This window comes from Dipodomys merriami, unplaced genomic scaffold (genome assembly GCF_024711535.1).
Source record: "Dipodomys merriami isolate MVZ:Mamm:240054 unplaced genomic scaffold, mDipMer1.0.p SCAF_5, whole genome shotgun sequence".
Lineage (NCBI taxonomy): Eukaryota > Metazoa > Chordata > Mammalia > Rodentia > Heteromyidae > Dipodomys > Dipodomys merriami.
This window is the reverse complement of record NW_027206068.1, coordinates 37,167,154-37,194,482: the sequence shown is the minus strand read 5'-3', so window position 1 is coordinate 37,194,482 and position 27,329 is coordinate 37,167,154. Positions and strand designations below refer to the sequence as shown.

Here is a 27,329-nt window from a genome sequence, read left to right as displayed (position 1 = left end):
CAATTTAAAATACAACATGCCTCCAAATTATTTTATACAAATGTAAATTTTTCAAGTAAACTTGCTATTTGTTTATTTTCCATTATTACTCATGAATGCATTGCAACTACACACACACACACACACACACACACACACACACACACACATATATATATATATATATATATATATACACACATACACACATCTTTACTTCAGGCAATACTTTAATGAAGAGAAATTTTTCTTGTAATATTTGTCCATTCTAGGTTGATGGTTTACTTAATGAACTACTAGCTTCTTGTTTCTTTTTTGTGTTGTCTCTTGATTCCTTTCAGAAAGCATTTTGTTTAGCTAGCTTATTATTTAGTTGAATGCCCTTGAGTAACTCTAAAGGTATTCTTTTCATGGTAGTTCAAAATCATGATACATTAGGGCTGGGAAGGTGGCTCAGTGGTGGAGTGCTTGCCTTGCATGCATGAGGCCCTGGGTTTGATTTCTCAGCACCACATAAGCAGAAAAAGCCAGAAGTGGCACTGTAACTCAAGTAGTAGAATGCTAGCCTTGAGCTGAAGAGCTGAGAGACAGCATCTAGGCCCAGAGTTCAGGCCTCACTACCAACAAAATTAATTAATTAATTAATTAATTAATTAATTAATTAAATCATGATACAATAAAGGAAATCTGGGTGAATCTTTTCAAAGAAAAACTTAAGTATGAAAGGTGAGAGAATTGTATATGGATTTCCTTTCCCTGATTACTCGTGGGGGTGCTGTGGCTAGGTTATCATCCCTAGCCTTTGTGGGGGTGGGGGTGGCATGAGCACCATTGGATCTAGTATATGGAGTGCTGTTTGCTACATGGGGTTGATGTCTGATGAAACATAGAAAGGACTTGGAAACCAAAAGTAGGTTAAGGGACTGCCCAGACTCTTAACTTTCTCCCCATGTGAAAGTCATGACTGTTTCTCTTTCTGTCCAGATTCTCTCTGCATTTAGTGACAGAGAACTAGCTGCGTATGCAAAAGCAGGTGCTGTGGCAGAAGAGGCTCTTGGGGCCATCAGGACCGTGATAGCTTTCGGGGGCCAGAACAAAGAGCTGGAAAGGTCAGGAAGCTTCTTTGTCCACTGGTTCAAAGAACTCTCTTTTATATTTGTTGCTCCTTTGTTTGTGGTATGTGTTTATTCCTTCTCTTTTCTAATATTAACCCTTACATCGCTAAGTACAGTACCTTTTATTGCTGGCTGTGGGGTGATAGCCGCTTCCCTTAGTCTCTTGCATTCAGACTCTTTTGGCAATCTGATGATGCCTAGGGATTTCCTTTCTGGAATCATGTTTATCAGTGCATGAAGCATAGTGTGTTGGCTTATAGAGAATACCACATATATTGAGATCATTTATCAAAATGTCTTAATTTTTTTTATTTTTTCACTTCCTTAAAGACCATAAGTTAAAATATAGAAGGAAAAAAGAACCCTGAAGGTTGTAGCCCAGGATTTTTTTAGGGCCATATGAGTCTTCCATAGAACAAAGGAAAGCTTCAAACCAAACAAAAACATTTTATTGAGATACAACTGATACATAAAGACTGGGACCTATTATGTATGTACATCCTGATCCACGTGGAGATAATATACATCTATGGGAAAGAATTTCTGCTTTATTTAAATCCATATTTCCTTTCAATAACAATAGTCCTTAATGTAGTCAAAAAATATGGGCCTCGAGAAGTATCTTCTTTTGGTATAAGACTCTTGATAATATAACCATTTCAAAGAAAAATTCTCTGGAAATTCTCTGATGTTAATGCAAAGCTTCCCCCAGTCCCTTCCATTTCATTTTCTGTTTTTCTATTCCTTAACCCCTCTTCCAATCAACATGTTTCTGGTTCTCTAACATCTTCCTTTTCTCTCTCTCACTGCTGCTTGCTGTACACAATAGTCCACACAGACTATACTAACCCTCAGGTGGACCTCAGGATGTCAGTGTAATCTTGCTGCTCCATTAGCCTTGGTAAGCAAGCCACCTAAGTGAAGGTAATGACGGCATATCCACCACTGTCACTGGCGCTCTGTGTCACCTTGGGGCAGGTGGAAATCTTTGCTGCATGCACCTGGAGACTTGGCTACACAAGAGTAGTTCCAGTCCTGGATGTAGCATGCTGATTACCTTCCCAGAGAAGCAGCTCTGCTCAAAGAATTCAGGGGGAAAAAACTCATAGGAAAGTGCCCTAAAGAGTTGAGTGCTTTTAGTAGTTAAAAAGACAAAATTTTCAAGGGCAGCACACATTTTTAAGAAGTTAATGGGAACTAGAGGCATGGCTCAAGTGGTAGAGTACCAGCTATGAGTGAAAAAGCCAAGTAAGAGCATGAGGGTCTGAATAAAAGCTCTAGTACTGGCACAAAGTAAACATTAAAATAATCATAATTTTAGAACAAAACCTAACAGTTATTTTCTGTCAAATAAAAGACAAAAAATTAATAAAATTATACATCAATAAAAAAATAAAATAAAATTTTACATCATGTTTGGCTGAACTGGAAATGAATGGTGTATTCTCTTTGTTAAAAAAGAGACATACTCAGTCGGGCCCAGTGGCTCATGCCTGTAAATCCTTGTTACTCAGGAGACTGAGATCTGAGAATTGTGCAAAGCCAGTGTAGGCAGGGAAGCCTGTGAGACTTTTATTTCTAAATAACCACAAAACATAGAAGTGAAGCTTGCTGAAGTGGTCGAGTGCTAGCCTTGAGCACAAAAGTTCAGAGACAGTGCCAGGACCCAAGTTCAGACCCCAAAATGGGCACAAACTTTTTAAAAGGAGAGGATAGACTTGTGGAGATGTGAGAATGGCCCCTCTCCCTACATAACTAATATGAGCCAGTAATTTTTTAATCTTATAATTTAACAGAATTGTTCTAAAGATTTGTACCTTTATATATAATTGTATAAGCTACTAATACAAATTTGAATTATCATTCAAAAATAGTGATGAGCAAAATTTAGGAAGAAATAATATTCTGATACAATCGTGGTAATAATAACAGGAATTAACAGATTTGCCAACAATGTACACTTACCTTTATAATTACCTATGAGCTTCACAATTATTTTACTAAGTAGGCATTATTAACTCCATTGTTTTAAGAAATGAAACAAAACAAAAAATTAAGAAGAAACATATCCTACAGTGACCACTTAATAACTTAATAACTTGTGCCTAACTTGACAGTCAAAGGTGATATTAATTAAAAGAAAAATCAAGCCAGGCTTGGGGTACCTCAAGCTATTGTAGTCTGGGCTACGTAGAAAGATGGTTTCCCAAATAACAGCAACAACAACAACAAAAATCAAAACAAGAAGCCCCAAGTTTCCATATATAAATCTCTGTTCCTCAGACAACAGGGCAATCAAAGGAAGATTTTCCTTTCTGTAGAAAAGAGAAATGCACTAAGTTTAAGAGTCTAGAATACTATTTGTATTTTGGTGCTATTGTTTGGCTTTTCTTCCTCCTTAATCCTGACTTTTGATGTTGGGCAGGAAGGTGATAGAAACCATTCATATCCTAGGGGTAAGATGTGAATCCTGAAACAGCCACAGGAATTCTGGCTGCCTGGTAGGAACTAAGGGAATGGGAGCCAGGCCAGCAAAGAGCAGGCTTGGATCTGTTCTAGGACAGGCTGATCCTGAATTGAGTCAAGTCCCAGGAAATTGGGTCTCACAAAGGGGTTATTTCCTTGATGGCTTTGTACCACAAACCTCCAACTACACAGGAAGTGAATACAACTCACATAATAAATTGTTATTTTTCTTATAACATTTCCTCCTCATTTTCTGGTAGGTATCAGAAACATTTAGAAAATGCCAAACAAATTGGAATTAAAAAAGCTATTTCAACAAACATTTCCATGGGCATTGCCTTCCTGTTAATATATGCGTCCTATGCACTGGCCTTCTGGTATGGATCCACCCTAGTTATATCAAAAGAATATACTATTGGAAATGCAATGACAGTAAGTAATTTTCCTAATATTTGTGAAGAATATGACATCATTATTCTCCATCTACCTTGTCTTTCTTTTCATACTCCTCCTTTTGGGAGATGAGCCATTTTCTTAGGTTTTTGACTTTCAGTTCATCTTTGCTATCCTGTGGACAGAGCTGGCTTTCTGAAACATAGAAGTGATCATTAGGAGTGAGGGCAAAACAATACCGGTTTGACCACTGGAGAAATGCATACAAAAGGAAATAAGAGTGGAACATATTTATGAATGAATAAATTTGAATATAAATCTTGTAAAACCTGAACTTCTCTGTCATCCTAAATATAAGGCCTTGAATATGATTTGTTCCTGTGAGTCATTTGACACTTGGCATTTTCAAAATGCTTCTTACAGTGGAATTTGCCTTCACTGAGGGGGTCAGGGCTGCTGGTTGGATAGGCTTTGGTGATTGTTGAGTCTCTTTTTCTCATTTCCATTTCTTCTTTAGCTTCCAGATGAGCCGTTCACCCCCCTTTTCACTTCCTCATTCCTATTGAAATTTTAGGAGCAAAGAGATCAGATCCCTTCTCTACTATTTATGAAATTGTCCTCTTAATTTCCTCATTTTTTAGCCTGTGGATAATGATACCTTCCCTTTGGGCTGAGGATACTGACCACCATGACAGAGCATAAGCAAAGCCCTTCAGACAGAGGGCAGGGTCCATCACAGTAACTTGTAACATCTATTTTGGTAGAATCATTTTTCTTACTGGTCCTTATCAATAATTGCACATAAAGGATTAGGTGTGTGACTGATTTGGGTTATGGATACATGAATGTTATTTGCTGTATAGGTAGGTATTTCATCAGGTCTGAAAAGAAAGGAGTACTTTCTCTATATTTATATTTTTCTCTGCTTAATTATGTTATTAATCTGAATTTCTAAAGTGTATTCTGTACCTTTCACTTTAGCTATTTTCCTAATAAAAATATAAAAGGAAATAGGCTGTAGTATAGTACAGAATAACCCTGTAAAGACAATTTTAACCAATGCACACAGGAGTGGCTTACTGGTTTATAAATGGGTGAACTGTTATTTTTATGTTAAAAATCTTATGTCTGCCCATCTGTATATCCATAATAGTGTTCCATATTGAATATTCTTTGTAATTCTATAAGTAATTATGCATAAATTACTTAGAACTTAATAATAACACTGTTAGAAAAATATTTCTCTCTAGTGGCATAGCTTTAGTGTCAACAAATTGGCCTAAAACCCCCTCTGTTATACATAAGGAGAAGAGCAACAGGTAGTTTGGAAACCCAGACAAAAAAATATTTTTGAGGCTGGAGAAACCCATTGGGGCATAAAATACTATAGTAATCTTGTCAATTTTGATCCTTACTTAAAAAAATTTTAGTTTTCACTTTTGAAACAATACAAGTGCTTATGAATGCAATTTAATCATTGCACATTTTGTACCAAACTATTATAATCTGTTCCACAATATGCACACCCCCACCAAATTGAGATTACTAAAAACATTTTTTAAGAAAACTTTAGTGGTTCTAGAGCTTGAACCCAGGTTCTTAAGCATATTAAGCAACTTCTTTACAGTCAAGCTATATCCCTAGTTCTAAAACCACCAGAAAATTTTGATATTGTATGTTTCAAATGCCAGAAAGTGGCATAATTTCTCTTTATGTTCTTTTTCTCAGGTCTTTTTTTCAATCCTAATTGGAACTTTCAGTATTGGCCAGGCAGCCCCCTGTATTGATGCTTTTGCCAATGCAAGAGGAGCGGCATATGTGGTCTTTGACATCATTGATAATGTGAGTCATTTCCTTTTTATATTTATTGTTTTAAGGTTTAAACAGTTCTTGCTGCTTTAGAGTACACACTATGAATCAAGTATAGAGTATATTGAATACATTACACTGGATATAGTTAAACATTTTTTGTATGTGTGCCAGTACTGGGGATTGAACTCAGGGCCTAGGCTCTGTCCCTTAGCTTTTTTCACTCAAGGGTGGGTGTCTAACATTTGAGCCACAGCTCCACTGCCAGATTTTTGGTGATTAATTGGAGATAAAAATCTCCTGGACTTTTCTGTTTGGCTGGCTTTGAACCTTGATCCTCAGATCAGCCTCCTGAGTAGCTAGGATTATAGGCATGAACCATTGGCACATGGCCTACAGTGAGACTTACTAACTTGGAATTAATGACATTTCCATAGGAATGAATGACACAAATTCATTTTCAGAAAGTACATTTGTACTAGTGTATTATTATTATTCATGATAATACTCCTTTTCCAAAGATACTCCTTTTCCAAAATTTTTCTCTTTTTTATATTGTGTCCAGATTGTGAGAATTATGGTAACTATACATGATGGTTGGGTAGAGGATAAACAAATTATTGATAAAACCAAAATTAACAATATGCTTTGCTGTGTGTGGCTCCCCCAATTATCCCTGCATTTAAAATTTTGCTTTCAGACTTTGGTTTTGTTTTCACAGACTTTAAATCAATTATGTTGAATACCTTTGAACTGACAAGTAAAAAGAAAATACTTTTGACAATGCAAAGTATATCTCTGCGTTTACACAAATAAAGCACATAGATGATTGTTAAAATTTGATAATTTGATCTAAATAACACCTCTGTTTTGTTGATGTTCAGCTTCTGAATATGTTGAAAGTCTACATGGTACCTGAATATTGTGCTAATCATTCAGTCAACCCAACCCATTACATTTACTATTCATGAATAAGCCAAATTTCCCCAAATGCTGAAATACTGAGCCTTATCAATGATAATTTGTTTTTGTTATTAAAATTGTGTTCATATTCATATTTAACCCTTTAGAAAGCTTATAAAGATGTATCAGAAACTTAAAGCAAAAAATTTCTAAAATGACATGAATATTCCTTATATACTTTTCAGAAAAATCTATTTTGGAAAGGGATGTTTCCTTAAATAGTACATTACACATTCAATTGTCACCTTCCATCCTGTCTCTATGAGACATAGTATGCTATTGCAGAGTCTACTTTGGAAGCTTGCTGAATCATATTCCTTAATACTGTAATTGTTCATTTAGTGATAAAATAGTCATTGAATTTTGTTTTATTTAGAATCCTAAAATTGACAGTTTTTCAGAAAGAGGATACAAACCAAAGAGCATCAAAGGGAATTTGGAGTTCAGTGATGTTCACTTTTCTTACCCATCTCGAGCTAATATCAAGGTACTGTGACTAATATTTATAGATTTCTTAACTTGGGTAAAGATTATTGTTTAATCATCTTTTTTTTTTTTTTTGTCGGTCGTGGGGCTTGAACTCTGGGCCTGGGCACTGTCCCTCAGCTCTTCAGCTCAAGGCGAGCACTCTACCACTTGAGCTACAGCGCCACTTCCTGTTTAATCATCTTTAGGGCTATGTTGCAATGTGGTTTTTTCTGTTCTGTTCTTTTATTTTTTATGCAGATCTTGAAGGGACTCAACCTGAAGGTGCAGAGTGGACAGACAGTGGCCCTGGTTGGGAACAGTGGCTGTGGGAAGAGCACGACAGTGCAGCTGATCCAGAGGCTCTATGACCCTGATGAGGGTACGGTAAGTGGGAAGAAGCAAATTCCTCAAAGTGGGATGCTGGGTACAAATTGCACTTTAGAAACTGTTTGTTAGTTTTGTTTCATTTTTCAGTGACAAATTTGTTCATGCATTTCATTTTTTTCATATATTTTCATTTCTTTGTAGGCGTAATAGCTAGGCCAACACAAATATGGAAGGAAAACAGACATTACTTAGTCTCTTAAGTACTTTTTTCTAATTTACTTATCTATGAATTCTTTGTTTGCATATTATTTTCTTTTTTTAATTTAATTTAATTTTGTTGTAAAGGTGATGTACAGAGGGGTTGTTCTCCCCTAATCTAGGTAATACGTACATTTCTTGTCCAGCATGGTTACCCCTCCCTCACTTTTCTCCAACTTCCCCCATCCCCACCCCAAGTTGTAAAGTTTATTTCCAACCTAGTTTCTTGAGTATTGTTGTTGTATTGGTTCACTCTTTGTCCTTGTTTCACCATTATGTTATTACTCTTCCCTTCCCAAACCAAATAAATGTATATACAAGACACAAGGTACCAGAATTAAAAGCAGTGACTACAGGGGTTAAACCAAAGGGGAAAAAAGAAAGAACTTCATATAGTATATTAAAAACAACAACAGCCACAACAACCAAGTTCATTTTGATGAGCATCATGTTATATGGTCATATGTACATAGCTATTGAGCTATTGTGGATCCTCTGTTAGGACTATCCTAGACATGTACTAATTATTACAAATGAGGGAAACAACGGAGCCTATGTTTCTTTGGGGCTGGCTTATTTCACTTATAATTTTTTTCCAAGTCTTTCCATTTCCTAACAAATGGGGCAATGTCATTCTTTCTTGTAGAAGCACAGAATTCCATTGTGCATATATACCACATTTTTTGATCCATTTATCTACTGAGGGGCATCTGGGTTGGTTCCATAACTTAGCCATGGTAAATAATGCTTCAGTGAACATAGTTGTGCTGGTAGCTTTAGTGTGGCCTTGTTTGTGATCATTTGGAGTGGGATTGCTGGATCATAGGGGAGTTCTATACTGAAATCAGAAAAGCAACTCCTCTTGTAGTAGCCTCAAAAAAAATAAACCCTAGGGGAGGGGAAAAACAAAAGAGGGAGTAACAATTCTCGATAGGAAATGTACTCATTTCCTTACTCATGTAACTGTAACCCTTCTGTACAGTATCTTTACAATAAAAATATATGATAAAAAAACCCTAGGAATTAACCAAAGAGGTGAAGGACCTCTATGATGAGAACTTTTTTTAAAAACCTAAAAATGGAAATTAAAGTGTATTTAAGGAAGTAGGAAAACCTCCCATGATCCTGGATTGGGAGAATTAACATTATGAAAATGGCAATACTGCCCAAAGCTATTTCCATATTCAAAGTAACACCCATCAATATCCCAAAACATTCTTTAATGAAATAGAAGAAACAATCCAGAAATCCATATGGAACATTAAAAGACCCGAATTAGCAAAAACAATCCTTAGCAGGATGAACAGTGCTGGAAGAATATCAATACCAAGCTTCAAACTCTATTATAAAGCTGTAGTTATAAAAGCAGCTTGGTTCTGGTACAGGAACAGGCCTGTGGACCAGTGGAATAGAATTTAAGACCCAGACATGATCCCACAGACCTATGCCTACCTTTTGATAAGGGAGTCAAAATTATCAGATGGAAGAAAGGCAGCCTCTTCAATAAATGGTGTTGGCAGAATTGGCTGTACAAATGTAGAAAACTAAAGTTATATCTTTATATATCACCCTGCACCAGAATCAACTCCAAATGGATCAAAGACCTCAGAGTCAAAGCAGACACCCTGAAAACATTGCAGGATGGAATAGGAAAAACCCTAGGTCTCCTTGGCACAGGCCAAAATTTTCTTAATAGAGACCCAGAAACACAACAAATCAAAGGAAGTTGGACAAATGGGATTGCATGAAGTTGCAGAGCTTCTGCATGGCAAAGGACATAGCTAGCAAGATCAATAGAAAGCCCTCGGATTGGGAGAAGATCCTCACTAGCCATACAACGGGCAAGGGTCTCGTATCTAAAATATACTTGGAACACAAAAAATTAAATCCCCCAACAACAAATCTTCAAAGAAGCAACTGCCCAATAAATAAGTACACTAAAGACTTAAAGAGAAACTTCTCTGAAGAGGAAATAAGAATGGTCACTAGACATATGAAGAAATGTTCAACCTCTCTAGCCATAAAAGAAATACAAATTAAAACAACATTGAGATACGACCTCACCCCAGTTAGAAGAACTCTAATAACAGATGATGGAGGAGATGTGGACAGAAGGGAACTCTTCTGGTGGAAGTGTAAACTTGTTCAACCACTTTGGAAAATAGTATGGAGATTCCTCAAAAGACTCCACATAGAGCTCCCCTATGACCCAGCAATCCCACTTTTGGGCATTTACCCAAATGATCACAAACAAGACCATACTAAAGCTACCAGCACAACTATGTTTATTGCAGCATTATTTACCATAGCTAAGATATGGAACCAACCTAGATGCCCCTCAGTAGATGACAGGATCAAGAAAATGTGGTGTATATACAGAATGGAATTCTATGCCTCCATCAGAAAGAATGGCATTGCCCCATTTGTTAGGAAATGGAAACACTAAGAAAAAATTATATTAAGTGAAGTAAGCCAGGTGCAAAGAAACATAGGTCCCATGGTTTCCCTTATTTGCAATAACTAGCATATATCTGAGACAATCAGAAAAGGTCAGATAAGATGATGTTAAGCCAAATGAACCCCAAGATAAGGACACAAGTGGTTTTTTCTTTCTTGCTATTGTTTCTAATGTATTTATAAGGTACTACGTGAAATTTTTTTGTTGCTTTGTATGTCTCTCCCCCATGGTATAGCCCCTGTTTTCACTGTATTTGATGTTTGTATGCTTTGGGGTATGGAAGGGAAAAAATGAATTGTTTAAGTTGGGATACAGGTTGGCCCATTGCAACAATGAGATATACAAGACGCTATGTCGAAAAATGAACTTTACAATTTAGGTGGGGGGTGGGGAGGGTAATATAGTTGTGGAGATAGGAGGGAAGGGATGGTAAGGGAAAAACAAAGGAGGAGGCAACAATGCTTGATAAGAAATGTACTCATTACCTTGCTCATGTGATTGTAACCCCTCTGTACAATATTTTCACAATACAAAAACCTGTTTAAAAAAAGAATGGCTGATAGTCACATGAAGAAGTGTTAAACATCTCTGGCCATAAAAGCAATGCAAATCAAAACCACATTCAGATTCCACCTCATCCCAGTTAGAATGGCCATTATCAAGAAAACAAATAATAATGGATGGTGGAGATGTGAGCATCTTTCCTACACTGTTGGGAGGAAAGCAAACTAGTCAACCCTCTGGAAAGCAGTATAGAGGTTTCTCAAGGTACCAAACATAGTGTATTTAGTTTTGACAAATGCAACACATATGGATAAACACACACACACACACACACACACACACACACACACACACACACACACACACAAAACCTTGAGCCAGTTTAACAAATGTATCCAATAAAACCTATAAAATTCACAGAAGCTAGATAATGCTAGCTTTTCTCAATTTTGAGAAAATTGCTTCAATGAGTCATTAGGTTCATCAAATATTGCAAATAGCAATTATTAACAACATGGATACCAGGTATTTCAGAAATTAAACTTAGCAAAAAAATTAGCTTTCTTAAATGTTGAAATACCTAAAGAGGAAACTGGGTAAGAAATTTACAGTAACATGGGGTAAAATGAGAGCGCAGGCTACTTTATTTGCCCTTGAAAATTCCATAATAAATTGAAACATGGAGAAAAATTGAAAATAGAAATTAGCTGGGCATGCATGGTGGTTCAATCCCATATGTGGGAGACAAATATAGGAAGCTCATAGTCTGAGATCAGGCCAAAGCTAAATGAGACATTTAATATTACATAAATGTCATACTTAATATCAAAATCTTAAGTGTAAAAATTGAGAAATTAGTATCTATTTGAAGATACCTCTGATTATTTATAGGATGTGAACCTACAAATAGGTTTATTTGTAGTGCTAGGATTTGGAATCAGGTTTTTTGCTTGCTTGGCAAGTACTCTACCACTCCAGCCACTCTACCAATCCCTTTTTTGATGGTGGTTATTTGGGAGATAGGTCTCACTTTATGCCCAGGCTGACCTGGACTGTGATCCTCCAATTTGTGCTTCTCCCTTATGCTCTATTTTCTTTCCCAGTGCAGGGTTTGAACTCAGGACCTCTTGTTCTTGCTTGGTTTTTTCAATCAAAATTGGTGCTCTACCACTTGAGCTACACCTCCCATTGTTGCTGGGGTGAGAAATATTCTCTAGTGCACCTGGCCATTGCGCTTCTCTCATAGCTTAGAGTGCTCTCCTATGTCCAGGCATTGGTTAAGGAAGGCTCATGAAAGTTTTTATTCCCCAGACTAGCCTTATGTCATGATTCCCCCAAACTCTGCCTTCCACGTAGGTAAGACTATCATCTTATAGGCTTGAGACACCACACCTGGCTGTACATGCAAAACTTTTCAGAACAAATAGAAATCTATAAACTGTTTCAAGAAATGAAAAAATTATATGCACATATATATAATATATATACAATATATGCAAATGAAAGCAGAGATAAGCTAATGCCTCACAACTATCAATTAGAAAACAAAATTTAAATCCCAGTACTAGTAAATTATAATAAAGAAGATATATATGTGTATACATATATATATATATATTCCTACTGCCATAGTACATTATTAAACTATTTTTGAAGAGTTTACTTAGTTTTCATTCATTAGTAACTGTCCTGAAAACTCCATTCACTATATAGGTTAGCAACTATTGCCAAAGGAGAAAAATAAATCACATTCTTCAACTTGGTAGCTCTTTGCTTTTGTAATGAATTTTTAAAGAAGCCAAATGTCCAAAATGTGAGAAATGCTAAAGTAGATGAAGGTATGTTATGTATAACAAAACGCCATGATCCCATCACAGTTCAATATAGACTAGGTAGATAAGTTGGTTTAACATTGGCCAGTAAAAATAAAGCCATTGTAAAAATGTATTTCTAGGGCAGGGTTATAGCTCAGTTGCTACAGTGACTGTCTAGGCATGCCAAGACCCTGGCTTGGTCCTCAGCATCATAAAAACAAGCAAATAAACATGAAGCCAAAAGTATCTTCTAGAGAACAATCCATTCATGGATAAACTACAAATCAGAAAATAAATATCAAAATGTGCAAACATTCTTATTTTTGCCTATTACTGCTAACTTTCATTTGTAATTGGTGAAATATGATCGGTATAAACTAATTTTTCATAATAAACCAAAGAATCGTAATGCTTAGATATCGATATCACATAGTTTAAAATATTCAATAGGGTATTTATTTTTTTCTTTCAGATTAGCATTGATGGGCACGATATCAGAAACTTTAATGTAAGGCACCTGAGAGAAATAATTGGAGTGGTGAGTCAGGAGCCAGTGCTATTTTCTACCACAATTGCTGAAAATATTCGTTATGGCCGTGGAAATGTCACCATGGAAGAGATAAAGAAAGCTGTCAAAGAAGCCAATGCCTATGAGTTTATCATGAAGTTACCACAGGTAAAGGTTCTGGTAATAGAGTTCTGAAAATTAGAATTGCACCTCGTGGAAATGAGTTCTTCCAAAGTTATGCTAATATTTGGCATGCAATATTGTCCAACTTCATTAGCTAAATCTTTGAAATTATTCGGACTTTAGGAGACTATTCTGTGAATAAATTATATACAATTTTACATAAGAAGATATATTAGTAGCTTAAAATAATTCATCATTTGTTTATTTTATTATAATTTAGGATATATTGTGATTGTCAAAATCAGTCCCCAGTGGTCTTCATGTATTTGTGCCCAAGTCCTTCTCACTCTTCTGTATTTAAAATTATTTCAAGGAAGACTGGATCTTTTTATCTTATCTATCTATCTATGTATACATATATAACATATATATGTATATATATAAATGGTAGAGTGCTTGCCTTGCATGTGTAAGGCCTTGGGTTGAACTCCAACACAGTAAATTTAAAAATGCAGTGCTATGAAATGCTTCTTAAAATACTCTCGCACATGTTGTAGAAATTTGAGACCCTGGTTGGAGAGAGAGGGGCCCAGCTGAGTGGTGGACAGAAGCAGAGAATCGCCATAGCACGTGCCCTGGTTCGCAACCCTAAGATCCTCCTGCTGGACGAGGCCACATCGGCCTTGGACACAGAAAGTGAAGCTGAGGTACAGGCAGCTCTGGATAAGGTCAGTGCACCTAAGCAGCTGGGGGACTAGTGAACTGAAACTTTATTGCAAGTTCTTGCCAATGTTTTGAGGGTCTGGGTTGAGAAATGGGAACACAAGGGCAGATGAGGTTATTACATGGGGCCTTATTGATTTCTCTATTCTGCCAGTTCACGTTATCTGACAGAGATACATGGTCCTGCCTTGTTTGGATCAAGGTGCAGTGATCCCAGATCTAGGTCCGTGTAATTATTCACCTTTTTTTTAAATTGATTTTCTGTTTTGCACATGGGCTGTGCTTTAACTTCAAAGAAGTTGTATTAAACTGGGCACTAATGGTTCATACCTGTGATCCTAGCTACTTAGGAGGCTGAAATTGGGAGGACTGTAGTTCCAAGCTAGCCTAAGAAGAAAAGTTCATAAGACTCCTGTCGAATGGAGAGCAGGGCATGATGGGTATGCACCTGTTATACTCTTTAAGTCAGGAAGCTTCATATAGGCAGATGGAAGGAAGCAAGCCCCTGTCATAGAAATAACTGGGGGGAGGGGAACAGGGCTGGAGGTCCTGCTCAGTCCTCCCCGTACTAGCAGGGAGGGGGAAGAAAAAAAATCACTTGTGGTAATCTTAGTTACTTGGTATATGGAGGTCTAAAGGAACCAAAATATAATACAAATGAGCTTGCTATCTGATAATTAGAAGTGATTTAAAGCAAGACATCATAATGTATAGTGCATACATAAATTAAATAATTTTAATTTAAGCTGTTTGAACAAGGAGGGAGGAAGGCAACTGTGGTGGAGGATATAAATTTGTTCAAAGTGCATTGTGTTTGTGTGTGTGTAAATATCAGAACAAAACCTCATATTGCAAATGTGTTTCTCAAAAATAAGATTAAATTTTTTTAAGTTAACATACAATATATACATAGGTATTCATGAATAAAAATAGACTTTTTAGGGTAAAGCGAGGTATAAGATTTAATAAAACAAAACAAAACTTTTTTTAAAAAGGCAAGACATTAGCCAGATGCCGGTGGCTCACGCCTGCAATCCTAGTAACTCAGGAGGCTGAGATCTGAGAATTTCGGTTCAAAGCCAGCCCAGGCAGGAAAGTCTGTGAGACTCTTATCTCCAATAAAAAACACTAGAAAACCAGAAGTGCCACTGTTGCTTACACGGTAGAGCACTCGCCTTGAGCTGAAGAGCGCAAGGACAGCGCCCAAACCCAGAGTCCAAGTCTCATGACCGACCCCCCCCCCAAAAAAAGGTAAGACATTTCAAAAAGAAAAGAAGAGGTGAGGCTAGAGTCCAGGTTTAAATCCTTTCCAGATGAAAATAGTGAGCATAAATATTCTCTCTGTGTTAAAGAATGGAGATGTTATTGGAGATGTTACTTTTCTGATATGAGCTCCACCATAGAAACAACAGCCTTGAAAGTTCACTTAATATTTGCACGAATTACTTCACTCAGTTTGAGTAATGTATCTGTGTTCTATAGAATTATGCCACCATTGCTTGAAATAACCTTTCATGTCTCTACTTTTAAAATGGAATCTCCATAGTCAGATTTACAAGATCACTAAATGAACTCTCTTTCCTCCAAGTAACCACAAGACAAAAGGTTCCCATTTTTTCTGAGGTTTCCAATTAAATCACTCCCTATCCAACCTCCATTGGCAATTTCCTTATGCAAATGATTAAATATCTAGTGATGGTGCCTGCGGTCATTAATAACATGGTCAGCTCCTTCTAACCACTACCTACCACGCAAGCCCACTACTGCTCAAGTCCAAAGCTATCATCTATATTTTTGTCTTTTGTTACAGTGATTTTCAGTTATTTTGTTATAGTTACATTCCAATTCCTTTGATAATTCATTTCAAGCCAGAACTTAATGGCTTCAAACACAATTTCCATTACTCACAAACCTATGGGTTTGCACAGGTCGATCCTCCATTTTGTCTAGTCTTACTTCAAATAAGAATCAGCTAGGCTCAAATATTCAAGACAGACTCATTCCAATGCCTAGAAATTGTTATGGCTGCCTATTATTTCCTAAAATTAATATACACGGTCATGTTTTGTCTAGAGACTTGCATATAGTAGGGACTAAACAATATTTACTGATTTGAATCTGATGGATCTGGCTCACTGGTAAAAACACCTGTCTATATTATAAAAGTAATAATAAACTGGGCACTGGTGGCTCACATTTGTAATCTTAGCTACTGTGGAGGCTGACATCTAGAGGATCTGAGTTCATTCAAGGCCAACACAGGCAGAAAAGACCTCTGGACTTTGTCCCTAAAATAACCCCCAAAAATCAGGGTGAGAGGTGTGGCTCAAGAAGTAGAGATCTCAGCCAAGCAAGAAAACTGAGCAAGTATAAGAATCTGAATTCAAACCCTAATACCAGAAATATCTCCCTTCCCTAGAGAATAGTAGTAATGATTATATCAGTTTTTGAGTTAATGTCTAGCAACATATAATATATTGTTCCATATAAGTTTTTAAAGAAAATATAACAGCAACTTTGCCATTTTGATTCTATTATAGAAACCAGCAATAACAATTTCATACCTACATGCACATTCATTCTTAGTGTCATCATCCTAGAACAGCATTTAGAAAAGAACCAAGCATTAGTTTCTGTGGTGAGTTGCACAAAAAGACTCCAAAAGATTTCATTCCAGTGCTATTTTGCCAACATTCCAGGAAGACTAATGGATTTGTGCTCTCTTTGTGTTGGCCTGTCTTTCATCCTGCACATACAAATTAGTAGAAGTTGTTCTTAGAATCTGGAACATTTAATTACCAATGTCTTGTCATCGTGGTGATATCTGAGAACTTTGAAGAAAGCTCTATTTAAGAAGTCATACATCTAGTTTGGCCAATTTTTCTTTGACAAAGGTGACAGTTTCTAACTTTTAAATTCACATATACTTTATTCCTCCTACATACCAGTCATTGACTCACAAGATTTATTAACACAACTATTGCCAGCAATCTGTTTATTATTATTAGTAGTAGTAGTATGAATATAATTATATTAGTCAAATTGTTTTTACATGTATTATATATAGACCAAGTCATATAATTTCCAAATCATTAAGTTCTTGTGAATGAAAAATTCTTATTAAATACATGGGGATAATATGCTAAAAATCAAAGAGTACTCACTCTTAAATGCTGCGCAAGAGAGTATGTTCTAGCATTTGTTTGTTTGTTTTGCTGCTAGTACTGGGGCTTGGTTGCTGTCCTTGAGGTTTTTTTTTGCACAAGGCTACCACTTGAGCCACAGCTCCACATCTAGCTTTTTGAGGGTAGTTTTATTAAAGATAAATGTCATGGACTTTCTGCCTGGGCTGGCTTTGAACTGTGATCCTCAGGTCCCAGTCTTCTGAGCCACTGGTGCTCAGTCTAGTATTTTTTTTCCAGTGGTGTTACTCTATACTTTCCTTAGCACAATTAATTTATTTGAATTTTAGTGTTAGGACTAAAGTACAAATGTCATTTTTTACAGATTGCTACATAACTATCTCACTGCCATTTATTATATGATATATACTTTCCATTGTGATAGATAGTATTTTAATAGATTAAATTCTTAAATGTTTTGTTGGCTATTTCTGGACTCCTTACTTTGGTCAATTATTTAGTTACCTATTAATGTGCTGGCTTACCTTCAATTTTATTATTTCAGTCACTATAGATTTTTATGTTATACTACCTGGTTGGGGTATTACCTTCTCATTATCTTCTTTTTCAGAATTTATATGACCATTTTTTATTATTGAAATATAAATGACATACCATAAAATTTACCCCTTAAGAATACACAATTCAGCCTGGCACCAGTGTCTCACACCTGCAATCCTAACTACTCAGAAGGCTAAGATCTGAGGATCATGGTTCAAAGCCAGCCTGAGCAGGAAAGTCTGTGAGACTCTTATCTCCAATAAACCACTAGAAAAAAAAACCAGAAGTGGTGCTGTGGCTCAAGCGGCTCTTCACCTTGAGCTGAAGAGCTGAGGGATAGTGCCCAAGCCCAGAGTTCAAGCCCCAGGACCGACAAAAAAAAAGAATACACAATTCAGTGGTTTTCAGTATATGCACAGGTTATACCATCATCACCACTATTAATTCCATAACATTTTCACTACTTCAGAAAGAAGTAGTGAACCCAGGGTCTTGGCAACTCCAGGCTACTTCTGTCCCTACGGATTTTCCTGTTCTATTAAACAGAAGATACAATGTGATCTTCAGTGTCTAGAAGTTTTTCTTAGCACAGTTTCATCAATATTGCATAGCTTCATCCCTTATTATGATCCTGTCTATTCCAGTCATGTAGCTATACCCTTAGTTAACCACTCTTCAACTGATGAACATTTGAATTGTTGTTCCTACTTTTTTGGTCTTCTCATTGTTATTTATATTTTAACTACTTGGGTGACTTAGGCAAGAGTCTAATAAATACATCATAATGACATGGATTTATTGCTTCAGAGTGGACACTGGTCTTTAGAAGCTGTTGGAAAAATAGGCTATTGAATACAGCCAGAGTAGCCATTGTTAATGACATTAATAATTTGGCAGACATTACCCAAGACATCAATTGTCATTGAATTTACCAAGTCAGTATGGGAGGTCCATAGACCATTGAGAGGAGTGATTCATAGATTTTAACATAGATTAAAAATCTATAACCTTGTTAAAGAGTAAAGTCTTTCTCCAGAACTTGGGATCCAATTGTCTTTAAGCCATACTTTGTTTTCTCAAAATTCCAGTATATTTTCAACTAAACTGTGGCCTTGCCATCAGAATTGCAGTTAAGATGAGAAAGTAGATGCTTGGCAATAACTTCCTTCATGTTTTTGCCAGTCTCTAGCAAGTCATACAACTCAGATCTAAAGCTCTCAAGCAACTGGAAAACCATCTGAGGAGTAAACATTGTTTTTTTTGAGTGATACTGACACTCCTATTGAGAAGTCCATCTTCATACAAAGGGTTGGCTACCTGTGTGGTCTAGAACTCATGTCTGGCCTTAAGGTTTTATTAACAGTGATGCCTGTGTCCTCATCATATTAAGATCTAGAGTGTAAACTACTCTTTTATCAACCATAAACACACTCCATTCAAGGGCTTCATTGTGCATGCTAGTTGACAGTATGTCAGTACTATAACCCTGATGAACAACAATCTTGTCCTTGTCCCCCTAGGCAAGAGAAGGCCGGACTACCATTGTGATAGCTCATCGGTTGTCTACTATCCGAAATGCAGATGTCATTGCTGGGTTTGAGGATGGAGTCATTGTAGAGCAAGGAAGCCATGGTGAACTTATGAAAAAGGAAGGGGTCTACTTCAAGCTTGTCACCATGCAGGTATCTGTTTCCCACAGTGTTGTCTGCTGTTTGGTATAGTGTATTTTGATATGGTATTTTTTAAATGATTGAACTAGGATCCAGCTAGTGTCAACCAGAGAAATAAGAGTTATGAAGAGGTCTGAAAGTAGAGTGTCCATATGACTTCAATTCAGAATCTGTGCTAAGCATCTGGGAAGAACATAAGAAGCAGGATAGAATAAAGGGAAGTCAAAATCTTCTTAATTTAAAAAATCTTAATTTTTAATTGCTTGTGGAAATCTGTCCAAATGAATAGAGAGAGGATTAGGGAATCTTAGCACTACCGTAAGGTTTGGCACGCTCTAAGTGGTACAGAGAGATAAGCATCTCAGGAACTCTAAGGAGACGGGGACATCCTACATGATTTACAAAAGCTTCATAGACAAACATAACAAGCCCAATGGAAAGATGTGTAGCTAGAAAGTGAGGAGTTTGTCTGTTTATATTGATAATTAATAGTGTATCTTATTAAGCAGTGTAATATGAATTACTGTATGATTTTTAAAATTTTATCCATCTGGACACATATACATAACTTAATGTCTTGTTCTTATAGACATCAGGAAAACTAACTCAGTCAGAAGAATTTGAAATTGAACTAAGTGGAGACAAGGCTGCTGCGGGGATGGCCCCAAATGGCTTGAAATCTCGCTTATTTAGGAATTCTACTAACAAAAGCTTTAAGAAAAAAAGTCTGAAGAATCAAAATGGGCTTGATACAGAAACCAATGAGCTTGTGAGTTGTCTTCCAGTTATGTCTTTTGCTATTCAATTTTGCCGCTGAAATTATTAGCCTTACAAATATTTTTGCTGATGATACTATTAGCCAACTTTTCCTTTAAAGAAAAAAGGAAATTTCATATTTTAAATGTACTTGTCAGTGAATTAAAATAAATTCAAATTTAAAGTGGATTTACAAACCTGTATTAGTGGCTCACATCTGTAATTCTAGCTACTCAGAAGGCTGAGATCTGAGAATCAAGGTTCAAAGCCAACCCTAGCAAGTAAATCTAAAAGACTTTTATCTCTAATTAACCAGCAAAAAGCCAGAGGTGAAGTATGGCACAAGTTGTAGAGTGCTAGAGTTAAATGAAAAAAACCAAACAAAAGCACAGGCCCTGATTTTAAGTCCTGGTACCAGCACACACACACACACACACACACACACACACACACACACACACACACACACACACACACACACACACACACACACACACACACACACACACCTGGAGTCTCACACACACACACACACACACACACACACCTGGAGTCACACACACACACACACACACACACACACACACACACACACACACACACACACACACACACACCTGGAGTCCAGGGCTGGTAATATGGCTCAGTGGGAGAGCACCTGTCTAGCATGCCTGAGATCCTTGGTTCAATCCCCAGCACTACAAAAAAGAAAAAAAAATAGAGTCTATTTTTTCCAATGGGAAATAATATATTTAAATTTTATTCTTTGAGCTGAGATGCTTAATACTAAATTAAATGGCCTATTCATCTTTGAGGTCCAGAGCTAATAAAACTAATGTAAAATAAGAAATCTCATTGCCAAGCTGAATTAGAAAGTATCCCACAAGTGATTTTCTGTACTAGGATACTCAGAATAACATCAGTTTAAACAAATAAAGAGGTTTTTTGTTTCTTCTTGACATAAAACAGTCTTAGATGTGAAAAGCTCAGGTGTAGGATGATGGGTTTGTGATCACTAGGGACTTGGATTCCTTTTGTGGTTATTCTTCCTGCTCTGGTATGTAGCATCAGGTCGCTTTATGGTCTAAGATGCTGCCTGAAGCTTTAGCCATCAAAGCCATGTTCCAAACAACAGGAACAAAAGGTTTTTCAGAATTACCAACCAAGACTTTTATTTCAAAGTCATGTGCCTCAACTTAAGCACATAGCCATAGTTAGATGCAAGGAAGTATGGAAATTTACATCATTTTGCTTTATGCATTGAGACTCTTAACCTAATAAGAATCTCTTTTTTTTTTTAATTTTTTTTTTTTGGTCCAGTTGTGGGGCCTGAACTCTGGGCCTGGGCACTGTCCCTGAGCTCTTCAGCTCAAGGGTAGTGCTCTACCACTTGAGCCACAGCGCCACTTCCGGCTTTTTTCTTATGTGGTGCTGAGGAATCAAACCCAGGGCCTCAGGCATGCAAGGCAAGTGCTCTACCACTGAGCCACCTTCCCAGCCCAAGAATCTCTTTTTTAAGTGAAAGAGAGAACTGGACATGGCAAATTAAGTCTACAGTCCTAGCTACTGTGGAAGCAGAGGCCTAAGGGACTGTAGTTCAAGACCAGCCAGGGCAAAAAGAGGTTCACAAGGTAACATCTGAACCAAAGGCTAGATGTGGTGATTTTATGGCTTTTTTCCCAACTTCAAGGGAAGGTCAATAGCTGGACTCAATGTGTTACACCTGGCAGCCCCAGCAACATAGGTATGAACCAGTAAGAGGATGGCAGCTCTGACATAAAGGAAGAGCCTGCCTCAAAAATAACTGGGTGGGATTGGGAGAAATGAGGGAAAACAATAGATGGTATGGCATTGACCAAGATGTAGTGTACTTATAAACTGACTTGTCAAATTGAAACCCCCTTGAAAAACTACTTATAGTTTTTAGAAAGCTCTTCCCAAAGCCTTGCCCATAAAAGAAAATAACCAAGGCAAAATGGGGCTGGAAGTGTGGCTCAAGTGGAAGAGTGCCTTTCTACTTATTTTGAGGTCCTGAGTTCATTTTGCAGTGTGCTCTCCCCAAAAAAGGAGAAGGAAAGAATAGCCGAAAATAGCAACATTATATATTCTTTGAAATTCTTCACCTGAAGACATAGGATATTATTAATTCAAATAAAAGAGTTTATAATAGAGAGGAGATGCATTCCTCCAAATACATATTTTCTTATCCCAAGGCATAGTTTTGGTACACTTCAATGCTTTTTATTGGCAAAGACTAAATTTCTTTTTAGTCTTGTATTGGCATGAAGACACTAATCTACTGGTGTCTATATCTCTTTCTCTGTATTATTTACTGCATAGTATTTTTTCCTGCACAAATTACAAGAACTTTCTTGATAATCTTATTCTTCATATGTTTATAGAAAGAATTATAGTGTCTGTAATGCTGTGGAGCTTTACTATCATAAGGCAAATAATTTCTTCCTTTTTCAACTCTGGAATTATCCATTTTTCTTTTAAGAAGTGTTTTGATAAATCTTTGAAATCCACTATGTGGGGGGTTGGAGGTGCTAAAGATTATAGGCATGAGCCACTAGCACCCTGCTCGAGTCCACTATTTTAAAGAACACTTTTCTTGAAGAAATAAATACATGAAGAAGAGGGGAGAAAAAAATGCCAAAGTCAACAAGATTGTTCAAAATGCCTTCTACTGGGATATATAATTGGCCAACGCAGAGGAAGAAGTTGAGTGGGAGTAGAGGGATCTGGGAAGTTCTGCTTGTGTGGGTTGAAGGACAGTAACCTGAAAGAGTCTCACTTACCATGCTGGGGTCCACAGCTTAATGATAATGTTAACTAAGGAGGAAAATGCCCGAAACACAGTGAAAATAAGTGATTCAAAAGAAGAGGGCTATATAGAACTTACTTCTAGACTTGTTTCCTAGACATGAATACATGTTTTAAAATTCATATTTCATAAAGCAAATTATGGACAAGGAAACAGACCTGAGAAGATAATCAGCTTGTCCACAGATTCTCCCTCAGAAACAGCCAGCCTGAGACGGGAAACAAGTTCTCTTCATTCCAGTTGGCCATACTTTATGACTAGACCCTAACAATCACATTCAACAGTAAAACAAAATACTGCAATGGTATGCTAGACTATCAATTGATGGAATTGCCCAATTCTTCAACTGTACACAACCTCTTACAAATCAAGGTGTGAGCAAAACGTTTCAGGCACAATGACCATTCTGACACATTGATATCCTGACCTTCAAAATGCCTAAGTTAAATCCAATATTCTCTTTTACTTCTCACTTTTTGAAAAGAAAAGTATGATGCAAGCAAAATAAACATTTAAAAACTCACAAAGCAAGCTAAGTGTATAATAAAAGGAGTCTGCTCTGGGATCTGTGGAAAAAGAAAAAGGGTATAATTGCTTTTTCAGAGAAAAGGTAGCACTGGGCAGAATTAGGGGCCAGAAGGTGAGTAATGATGCTATTCTATACTGTGGACACTGAGCTCTCTCTTCACATATGCTGTCTCATTTGGCTCCAATATCATTGCTCACATAAAGACATAAGCAGGACTGTCATTTTAAACTATGATGAGAAAACAATGGCTCAAGCAGCATGGCCCGGTCATAATTTTCATAAGGACCAAACATTGCCTGAGTCCAGAGCTAAGACTTAAGATTCCAGATCATTTGGTGCCCAAATCTTAACTATCCCTCAATCTCCTCAGGGTAAACAGAGACACTAGGTACACCATGAATATTGTTTCTTGAGTGAGTAGTTCAACTTCAGCTTGTGCCGTGTCACTGAAGATACATTGTCTTTCTCACTAGTGTTTGCCCATCATTCCTAGCACTTATGTGAAGATCCTTGAGAGCAACTGTCTTGTTTATTCTGTGTATAGATTCGACCAGAATTACCAATAGTCATGTTCTCACTTGTCCTGATATTTGTATGTTCTAGGATGCCAATGTGCCACCTGTGTCTTTTCTGAAGGTCTTGAAACTGAATAAAACTGAATGGCCCTACTTCGTGGTAGGGACCCTGTGTGCCATTGCCAACGGAGCACTACAGCCTGCAATTTCCATTATACTCTCAGAGATGATAGCGGTAAGTTTGAAAATGTCACATAGGAGCATAAATTACATGAGTTAATCACCTGCTTCTCTTCCCAGCTGGCTCCATTCCAGGTTATATAGCTTCCGAGTTAAACTGACCTAAAGTCCTTAATGCCTTTTTTCCCCTTACAGAAGGGGGGAAATAGTAAAACCAAGGTTATAATATTAATGCACATGTAAACTCAGTAACAGAGGAATTCTAGTTAGCTATTAGCATATGGGTAAAGCTGGTGTCCGACAAAGATTCTCATCTGTGTGCAGAAAAGGTGGACACATAATGGAAAGGGGAGGAGCAGGAAGAGAGAGAGCAAATTACAGTGTTTGATGAAATGAGGCTCTGGGAATAGACGGGCCTCACCACTGAGTATGTGGGAAAACCTAAGACAGGCACTTTACTCAATTTCTTCATGTATGAAATAAACATACTAAAGGAAATCTACATCCTGCAAGGATGGCTAACGGTTCCAAGAACTTATATAGGTGCCTATATGGGAATTATCTAAGAGTATCTGCCTACTGGTAAGAATTCAGAAAGCGATAGCTACTGAATCTCTGTTTTAGTAGTCCTTCCAAAGCAGGGAAGCTCTGAGAGTAAGAAAGAAAGTTCATATTATCCAATCATCGAATTCATTGAAGGGAGATTTCAAGGAGTTACCAACCTCTGGCATTATTGAGGAGACTTTAGTTTAAGGATGAATTATCTTCCATCATATTATGATACTTGAAAGGTAGTTCCAAAACTATGGTCCTCATGCTATTCTTTGGGAGAAGATAAGCAAGGATGGGGGCAAATATGAAGTGGCAATTTCAATGTTCTTTTGTAGATTTTTGGACCAGGGGATGATGCAGTGAAGCAGCAGAAGTGCAACCTGTTCTCCTTGGTTTTCTTGTGTCTGGGAATTATTTCTTTTTTTACTTTCTTCCTTCAGGTGAGAATCCATGATTTGCCTCTCTAATCAAGTCTGTAATCTAATTAGAGAAACTAATTAAGACCTACTGGAGCTTTCATATCCTTAAATGGAAGTGAGTTGCACAGATGATTAACACAAAGTGTGACTTCTCGTGTGCCAATTACAAGTTTGCTTTCAGCAGTCATTTTCACCAAAGAAAAACACTTGAATTCACAGGAGAATGATGTAGACTCAGCTGTTTGCAAATCGGGGAAATGTACTATAATAATATGGGCCCATTTTTTCTTGTTTCTTTTCACAAAGTAGAAAGTAACTCTTTTTTTCCAATACTGGGGATTGAACCCAAAGCCTTGCACATGCTAGGCAAATGTTCTACCTTTTGAACCACACCTCTAACTCTTGTTTTTGAGGTACAGTCCTGCTAACTTTGTCTGGGCTAGCCTCAAACTTCTTGAATCACTGTCATTACAGGACTAGGATTATAGGCATGAACCATTATTCCCAACAATATGACTTGACTTTGACCTTGTTCTACTTAATTGATGAACTACTGGAAAAAAATATGTATACATTTTGTATCAGACATTATAGACCTGGCCAAAAAGAACTAACCAAAGCTAGATTTATGATTCAGACCTGTAGTACCAACTCTCAGGAGGCAGAAGGATCACAAATTTGGGACTACCTTGGGCTATATTGTCACAATTGAACAAAAACCAGTCAAATTTATTCCAACTTATTTCCACCCAGTTAGACTTTTACCAAAGCTCTTTGGTCTCATTCCACCTAGTAGACATCACACAGGCCTTCCAAATGCAATCCATTAGGTCAGAAAAATAACGTTTCCTAGTCCTTCCCAGCAGGCTTCTCTTTTATCATTGTGGAACCAATGGTAAAATTAGCCAAGTTTTTAAGCTAGAAATCATTGTTTTGCTTGTGGTATCTCAGTGGTGTGATCCAGCCCCAAATCCTGCAACATCAGAAGTAGAGATTTGGGGGCTGCAAGAACAGAGTCATTGTGCAGCACCTTACCACCGAAGGCAGGAGATGAAGGCCATCTGACTCTGGATAAGGAGAGTGGGGTTACCCCGCCCACACACTGAGCTCTGGTTGGCAAAGAGGTTTTGGCATGTGCCCCACAATACCTGCATGTGCGTACCCACCCTCCCAGACTGGCTGGAGGCCCATCCACTCCATGTGTCCACAAGCCAGCCCGGCTACAGACATCCTAGGTGCTATCTGGTTTGAATGAAAGAGGAGAGAGGGGAAGGACAGCAAGTTGTCTGGTAAGAAAAGTTAGGAAGGAAGTGCAGCCTGCTGGTTCACTGATCCTAGACAAGTTGGAGCTACAGTGGAACCAGTACATTCATTAGAGATTAAAATTAAGAACATCTTCCCTCTGCAACACCTGCGCCAAGATGTTTTCCTAAAGAGAATTTTGTTTCTTCTGTTTTCCTGTTTGGTTGAAATATTAGAAACATGTTGACATTGTAACTAAATACAGTACTTCCTCCCAGGGAGATAACGCCCTTGAAAGTTTTTTTTGTTGTTTTTTTTAAGGCTTTTTAGAATAGAACAGAAGGCAGAAGGCAAACCCAGACACTTCAAAAGTTTTCAGTTTTACAATTGCAATGCATACTAATGATTTCATAGAACTTGTATTTTAAGTTGGGACTTTGAATTAGGCTTTTGTTATTTGAGCAGCTCATTAGCTTATACATGTAAAATCATATATGCACTTGTGACACAGGATACTAGTGGCAATCAAGAGGGACAAGAGTCTGTTTCTCACGCAGGGCTTCACTTTCGGGAAAGCTGGTGAGATCCTCACTACAAGATTGCGGTCCATGGCTTTTAAAGCAATGCTAAGACAGGTGGGTGTTTGTGCTCCATGCTCTGGGTTTACAGATGTCTGTTAAGCTTCTCTCTGTTTTTATTGGTGTGCTATTAATACCTTTCCAAGATATCCATGGGTCCATGTAGGACCCATCGGGGTCCTACACATTGTCCTGGTCCTTATTTATTTATTTATTATTTATTGTCAGTCATGGGGCTTGAACTCTGGGCCTGGGAACTGTCCCTGAGCTCGTCAGCTCAAGGCAAGTGCTCTACTACTTGAGCCATAGTGCCACTTCCTGGTCCTTTATTATCCAACCATACCTCAGGGCTTTCACAGAATAGTCTTGATTTCAGTAGCCTTGGGGGTTATTCTGCCAGTATTTCTACCACGTGGACACAATTGTGTCAAGTATCTCTTTTGTGGATCCTATAGAGATCAGTCCTTGGA

The 27,329-nt window shown here is 37.4% G+C and overlaps 1 protein-coding gene across 5 annotated transcripts in view; it reads left to right on the top strand.

Moving 5' to 3' along the window:
• LOC138809640 (phosphatidylcholine translocator ABCB4) overlaps nucleotides 1–27,329 on the top strand; it is a 62,534-nt gene that overhangs the window by 16,560 nt on the left and 18,645 nt on the right. For 3 of the 5 annotated variants that reach the window (XM_069996390.1, XM_069996389.1, XM_069996392.1), the window contains 12 exons: nucleotides 964–1,088; nucleotides 3,821–3,992; nucleotides 5,682–5,795; nucleotides 7,102–7,212; nucleotides 7,452–7,577; nucleotides 13,027–13,230; nucleotides 13,743–13,913; nucleotides 19,112–19,273; nucleotides 19,851–20,030; nucleotides 23,977–24,123; nucleotides 24,956–25,060; nucleotides 26,839–26,916. In XM_069996390.1, coding sequence (XP_069852491.1) covers nucleotides 964–1,088; nucleotides 3,821–3,992; nucleotides 5,682–5,795; nucleotides 7,102–7,212; nucleotides 7,452–7,577; nucleotides 13,027–13,230; nucleotides 13,743–13,913; nucleotides 19,112–19,273; nucleotides 19,851–20,030; nucleotides 23,977–24,123; nucleotides 24,956–25,060; nucleotides 26,839–26,916 — 1,695 coding nt within the window. Of the gene's footprint in view, nucleotides 1–963; nucleotides 1,089–3,820; nucleotides 3,993–5,681; nucleotides 5,796–7,101; nucleotides 7,213–7,451; nucleotides 7,578–13,026; nucleotides 13,231–13,742; nucleotides 13,914–19,111; nucleotides 19,274–19,850; nucleotides 20,031–23,976; nucleotides 24,124–24,955; nucleotides 25,061–26,838; nucleotides 26,917–27,329 lie in introns of those variants that run through there. The other 2 variants (XM_069996391.1, XM_069996393.1) reach the window with 2 other exon arrangements.